Source organism: Oncorhynchus tshawytscha, unplaced genomic scaffold (assembly GCF_018296145.1).
Source record: "Oncorhynchus tshawytscha isolate Ot180627B unplaced genomic scaffold, Otsh_v2.0 Un_scaffold_1072_pilon_pilon, whole genome shotgun sequence".
Classification (NCBI taxonomy): domain Eukaryota; kingdom Metazoa; phylum Chordata; class Actinopteri; order Salmoniformes; family Salmonidae; genus Oncorhynchus; species Oncorhynchus tshawytscha.
In genome coordinates this window covers 175,001-182,500 of record NW_024609709.1, presented here as the reverse complement: position 1 = coordinate 182,500, position 7,500 = coordinate 175,001, and the positions used below count along the sequence as shown (strand labels likewise).

At 42.4% G+C, this 7,500-nt stretch overlaps 1 protein-coding gene across 1 annotated transcript in view; it reads left to right on the top strand.

Moving 5' to 3' along the window:
* Nucleotides 1–7,500, top strand: part of LOC112241973 (oxysterol-binding protein-related protein 3-like) — a 128,106-nt gene that overhangs the window by 114,350 nt on the left and 6,256 nt on the right. Inside the window, 3 exon segments of the mRNA XM_042317155.1 lie at nucleotides 1,976–2,054; nucleotides 3,936–4,080; nucleotides 5,508–5,652. Of these exon segments, the coding sequence (XP_042173089.1) occupies nucleotides 1,976–2,054; nucleotides 3,936–4,080; nucleotides 5,508–5,652 (369 nt within the window).

Below are 7,500 nucleotides of genomic sequence, written 5' to 3'. Positions count from 1 at the left end.
CATACCAGCTATTACAGTTAGTCTAAAGCTGGAGGCCCTAACCAACCATACCAGCTATGAGTCTAAAGCTGGAGGCCCTAACCAACCATACTAGCTATTAGTCTAAAGCTGGAGGCCCTAACCAACCATACCAGCTATTAGTCTAAAGCTGGAGGCCCTAACCAACCATACCAGCTATTAGTCTAAAGCTGGAGGCCCTAACCAACCATACCAGCTATTAGTCTAAAGCTGGAGTCCCTAACCAACCATACCAGCTATTAGTCTAAAGCTGGAGGCCCTAACCAACCATACCAGCTATTACAGTTAGTCTAAAGCTGGAGGCCCTAACCAACCATACCAGCTATGAGTCTAAAGCTGGAGGCCCTAACCAACCATACTAGCTATTAGTCTAAAGCTGGAGGCCCTAACCAACCATACCAGCTATTAGTCTAAAGCTGGAGGCCCTAACCAACCATACCAGCTATTAGTCTAAAGCTGGAGTCCCTAACCAACCATACCAGCTATTAGTTTAAAGCTGGAGTCCCTAACCAACCATACCAGCTATTAGTCTAAAGCTGGAGGCCCTAACCAACCATACCAGCTATTAGTCTAAAGCTGGAGGCCCTAACCAACCATACCAGCTATTAGTCTAAAGCTGGAGGTCCTAACCAACCATACCAGCTATTAGTCTAAAGCTGGAGTCCCTAACCAACCATACCAGCTATTAGTCTAAAGCTGGAGTCCCTAACCAACCATACCAGCTATTAGTCTAAAGCTGGAGGCCCTAACCAACCATACCAGCTATTAGTCTAAAGCTGGAGGTCCTAACCAACCATACTAGCTGTTAGTCTAAAGCTGGAGGTCCTAACCAACCATACTAGCTATTAGTCTAAAGCTGGAGTCCCTAACCAACCATACTAGCTATTAGTCTAAAGCTGGAGGCCCTAACCAACCATACCAGCTATTAGTCTAAAGCTGGAGTCCCTAACCAACCATACCAGCTATTAGTCTAAAGCTGGAGGCCCTAACCAACCATACCAGCTATTAGTCTAAAGCTGGAGGTCCTAACCAACCATACCAGCTATTAGTCTAAAGCTGGAGGCCCTAACCAACCATACCAGCTATTAGTCTAAAGCTGGAGTCCCTAACCAACCATACCAGCTATTAGTCTAAAGCTGGAGTCCCTAACCAACCATACCAGCTATTAGTCTAAAGCTGGAGTCCCTAACCAACCATACCAGCTATTAGTCTAAAGCTGGAGGTCCTAACCAACCATACCAGCTATTAGTCTAAAGCTGGAGGCCCTAACCAACCATACTAGCTATTAGTCTAAAGCTGGAGGCCCTAACCAACCATACCAGCTATTAGTCTAAAGCTGGAGGCCCTAACCAACCATACCAGCTATTAGTCTAAAGCTGGAGTCCCTAACCAACCATACCAGCTATTAGTCTAAAGCTGGAGTCCCTAACCAACCATACCAGCTATTAGTCTAAAGCTGGAGTCCCTAACCAACCATACCAGCTATTAGTCTAAAGCTGGAGTCCCTAACCAACCATACTAGCTATTAGTCTAAAGCTGGAGGCCCTAACCAACCATACCAGCTATTAGTCTAAAGCTGGAGGCCCTAACCAACCATACCAGCTATTAGTCTAAAGCTGGAGGCCCTAACCAACCATACCAGCTATTAGTCTAAAGCTGGAGGCCCTAACCAACCATACCAGCTATTAGTCTAAAGCTGGAGTCCCTAACCAACCATACCAGCTATTAGTCTAAAGCTGGAGTCCCTAACCAACCATACCAGCTATTAGTCTAAAGCTGGAGGTCCTAACCAACCATACCAGCTATTAGTCTAAAGCTGGAGGCCCTAACCAACCATACTAGCTATTAGTCTAAAGCTGGAGGCCCTAACCAACCATACCAGCTATTAGTCTAAAGCTGGAGGTCATTCCTCTTGGATGCACTAACCCTGCTGTTGTCTTTCCTGTGATGTCTTTAGACATGAGGTGGAAAAACAAGTTCTGGGGGAAGTCTATGGAAATAGTTCCTGTGGGCACCACCCATGTGATGCTGCCAGGGTGAGTCCTTTACTGTCCCTCTCAATCTCACTCTACCAGACCACCATTACTGACCAACTAGCCACTACATCCATGGTCCAACCAGACCACCCTTACTGACCAACTAGCCACTACATCCATGGTCCAACCAGTCCACCCTTACTGACCAACTAGCCACTACATCCATGGTCCAACCAGACCACCCTTACTGACCAACCAGTCTAGTCACTACATCCATGATCCCACCAGACCCCCTTACTGACCAACTAGTCACTACATCTATGGTCCCACCAGACCACCCTTACTGACCAACTAGCCACTACATCCATGGTCCAACCAGACCACCCTTACTGACCAACTAGCCACTGATCCATGGTCCAACCAGTCCACCCTTACTGACCAACTAGCCACTACATCCATGGTCCAACCAGACCACCCTTACTGACCAACTAGCCTCTGTCTCCATGGTCCAACCAGACCACCCTTACTGACCAACTAGTCACTACATCCATGGTCCCACCAGACCCCCTTACTGACCAACTAGTCACTACATCTATGGTCCCACCAGACCACCCTTACTGACCAACTAGTCACTACATCCATGGTCCAACCAGACCACCCTTACTGACCAACTAGCCTCTGTCTCCGTGGTCCAACCAGACCCCCCTTACTGACCAACTAGCCACTACATCCATGGTCCAACCAGACCCCCCAAACCTGTTTGTCAATGTCCAGATATCACTCAAATAGATAATATACTGATAATAGACGGATAATAGACTGATAGACTGATGATGGACTGATAGACTGATAATGGACTGATAGACTGATAATAGACTGACAGACTAATAGACTGATAATAGACTGATAATAGACGGATAACAGACTGATAGTAGACTGATAGTAGACTGATAACAAACTGATAACAAACTGATAACAAACTGATAACAGACTGATAATAGACTGATAATAGACTGATAATAGACTTATAATATAGTGATAAGACTGATAACAGACTGATAACAGACTGATAATATAGTGATAAGACTGATAACAGACTGATAATAGACTGATAATATAGTGATAAGACTGATAACAGACTGATAATAAACTGGTAATAGACTGATAATATAGTGATAAGACTGATAACAGACTGATAACAGACTGATAATATAGTGATATGACTGATAACAGACTGATAACAGACTGATAATAGACTGCTAATATAGTGATACGACTGATAACAGACTGATAATATAGTGATAAGACTGATAACAGACTGATAACATAGTGATAAGACTGATAACAAACTGATAACAGACTGATAATGGGCTGATAATATAGTGATAAGACTGATAACAGACTGATAATATACTGATACTATAGTGATAAGACTGATAACAGACTGATAATAGACTGATAATAGACTGATAAGACTGATAACAGACTGATAATAGACTGATAACAGACTGATAATAGACTGATAACTGACTGATAATAGACTGATAACAGACTGATAATATAGTGATAAGACTGATAACAGACTGATAGCAGACTGATAATATAGTGATAAGACTGATAACAGACTGATAGCAGACTGATAACAGACTGATAATATAGTGATAACAGACTGATAACAGACTGATAATAGACTGATAATAGACTGATAATATAGTGATACGACTGATAACAGACCGATAACAGACTGATAACAAACTGATAACAGACTGATAATAGACGGATAATAGACGGATAATAAACTGATTTAATTCTATTAAAGGTATTTTTGTTGTTTTATACAGTGACCTGCGTCTTATCTCATGCGCACGCACACACACACACAAACACACACATACACTGAAACACAAACATATTGTGACACGCCATCTCCCCGTCCTGCAGGTTTGGGGACCACTATGAGTGGAACAAGGTCACGTCCTGTATCCACAACATCCTGAGTGGGCAGCGCTGGATAGAACACTACGGAGAGATCTCCATCAGGAACACCAGCACTGATATCTGCCAGTGTAAGGTCACCTTCATCAAGGTGAGAGACGGGGGGGGGGGGGGTGTAAACCGGAGGGGATATTCCACCTGTTTAACCTGATATTTAGAGCAGTCAGTATCTGGGTGTATGAGTCCCCCCTGGCCATGGCAGTAATAAAGCTGCTTTTCAGTGAGAGATATCCAGCCACTCTCCAGTCTAACTGGACACTGGAAAGCTGCAAGCTGAGTGGAAATGCTTCTTTATAAGTGATGCAGGTTGGTGAAAGGGTTGTTAAAAGCTTAAATTAGTCAAAACTGTGTACCTCACACACACACACACACACACACCCTGTGCATGGCCTTCCCCCTGAATGAACAACAACTCCATGCATCTCTGCGTTTTGAAGTTGAACTTCGTAGAGCCCATTCCAAAAGCTGACAGGTAATTGGTGTTCGTCTCTGAGGAGTTGAAAGGTCTACTGCAGTGTAGAAGGATGCCAGGGCAAGACATGTAGGAGCTTATTATACAATATAACCTCTCCTGTCCTGTCCTGTCCTCTTTTCTCTCCTTTCCTCTCCTCTCCTCTCCCCTCTCCTCTCCTGTCCTGTCCTCTACGGTGCTGTCCTCTCCTCTCTCCTGTCCTCTCCTCTCTCCTCTCTCTCTCTCCTCTCTCCTCTCTCCTCTCCACTCTCCCCTCTCATCTCTCATCTCTCATCTCTACCTCCTCTCCTTTCCCCACTCCTCTTTCCCCTGTCCCCTCTACCCTGTCCCCTCTTTCCTCTCTCATCTCTCTCCTCTCATCTCTCCTCTCACCCCTCTCATCTCTCCCCTCTCTCCTCTCTCATCTCTCTCCTTTCTCCTCTCCTCTCTTCTCCTGTCCCCTCATCTCCTCAGTGGTTCTCATTGTAAACTACTGTACTCTACTGGTTCAGCATGTTGCGTTTGAACATAGATAACTCAACACTGCCATCTACTGGCTGGTATATGAAGATGAAAATAATGATCTATTATGATTCTTCTTACCCACAGTGACTCATAGATCAGAGTGACAGACAAACTAAACCTGAGAACTATTAAATAAGATTAATTTAGGGCCTGTCCCCAATGGAACCCTATTCCCTATACACTCGTAGAAAATGGGTTTCAAAGGGTTCTTCAGCTTTCCCCATAGGAGAACCCTTTTTGGTTCCAGGTAGAATCCTTTTTGGTTCCAGGTAGAACCCTTTTTGGTTCCAGGTAGAACCCTTTTTGGTTCCAGGTTGAACCCTTTTTGGTTCTAGGTAGAACCCTTTTGGGTTCCAGTTTGAACCCTTTTGGGTTCTATGTAAAAACCCTCTGTGGAAAGGGTTCTACATAGAACCAAGCAGGGTTCTCATATGAGGACAGCCGAAGAACCCTTTAAGGTTCTTTTTCTAGGTGTATATTGCAATATTTTGGCCAGGGCTTGATATTCAATAGCAATGTTATGCATTCCTCCATGTGTACAGGCCAAGTACTGGAACTCGAGTGTTAACGAGGTGGAGGGCACCATCACAGACCACAAGGGGAAGGTCATCCACAGACTGTTTGGGAAGTGGAACGAGGGGGTGTACTGTGGAGACCCCCCCTCTGCCACCTGCATCTGGAGAGCCAGTATGTATGATTGTAATAACAGCCTGAACCTGTTATACTGAGCCCAGTGTCTTGACCTACACATGATACAGATCAGGGCTTTACATGTTTAGCCCATCGGTTGGAAGTATTCATACTTTTCTTATCCGTACAGTTGATTTCTTTATCTTGATTTCTACTAGTAGATACAGTTCAGACCCCTTGTGTCTTTATCTTGATTTCTACCAGTAGATACAGTTCAGACCCCTTGTGTCTATATCTTGATTTCTACTAGTAGATACAGTTCAGACCCCTTGTGTCTATATCTTGATTTCTACTAGTAGATACAGTTCAGACCCCTTGTGTCTTTATCTTGATTTCTACTAGTAGATACAGTTCAGACCCCTTGTGTCTATATCTTGATTTCTACCAGTAGATACAGTTCAGACCCCTTGTGTCTATATCTTGATTTCTACTAGTAGAAACAGTTCAGACCCCTTGTGTCTATATCTTCATTTCTACTTAGATCTACTTGATTTCTACTAGTAGATACAGTTCAGACCCCTTGTGTCTATATCTTGATTTCTTCTACTAGTAGATACAGTTCAGACCCCTTGTGTCTATATCTTCATTTCTACTAGTAGATACAGTTCAGACCCCTTGTGTCTATATCTTGATTTCTACTAGTAGATACAGTTCAGACCCCTTGTGTCTATATCTTGATTTCTACTAGTAGATACAGTTCAGACCCCTTGTGTCTATATCTTCATTTCTACTAGTAGATACAGTTCAGACCCCTTGTGTCTATATCTTGATTTCTACTAGTAGATACAGTTCAGACCCCTTGTGTCTATATCTTGATTTCTACTAGTAGATACAGTTCAGACCCCTTGTGTCTATATCTTCATTTCTACTAGTAGATACAGTTCAGACCCCTTGTGTCTATATCTTCATTTCTACTAGTAGATACAGTTCAGACCCCTTGTGTCTATATCTTCATTTCTACTAGTAGATACAGTTCAGACCCCTTGTGTCTATATCTTCATTTCTACTAGTAGATACAGTGCAGACCCTTTGTCTTTTCCACATTTTGTTACATTACAGCCTTAATCTAAAATGAATTCAATAGTTTTTCCCCTCATTAATCTACCCATAATACACCATAATGACAAAGCAAAAACATTTGATTTATTTTTTGTACAAAAAATTGTAACTGAAATATCACATTTACATAATTACTTTTCTTGTCCATATAGTTTATTTTGAAATGTATCACTATATCTTTATTTATACCAGTAAATATCTTAGAAAAATATGTATCTGAAGCTAAACAATATTAATATACTGTAAGTAGCCCTGTACATCTTTACTTATGAAAAAGTACTAAATTCTCATAAAGGTAAAGATACCGTAATAAAAGTCAAAAGTAAAAGTGAAAATCACCCAGTAAAAGTCTAGAAGTATTTGGTTCTAAATATAATTAAGTATCAAAAGTAAATGTAATTGATCAAATATGCTTAAATATCAAAAGTAAAAGTATAAATCATAAAATTCCTTATATTAAGCAAACCAGAGGGCACAATATTCTTGTTTTTTTCTTTGCGGATAGCCAGGGGCACACTCCAACACTCAGATATCATCTGAAAACAAAGCATGTTTGTCCCCCAGATCAGAGGCAGTAGGGATGACCAGGGATGTTCTCTGTTTAGTGAGTCCCCCAGATCAGAGGCAGTAGGGATGACCAGGGATGTTCTCTGTTTAGTGAGTCCTCCAGATCAGAGGCAGTAGGGATGACCAGGGATGTTCTCTGTTTAGTGAGTCCCCCAGATCAGAGGCAGTAGGACCAGATGGGATGACCAGGATGTTCTCTGTTTAGTGAGTCCTCCAGAT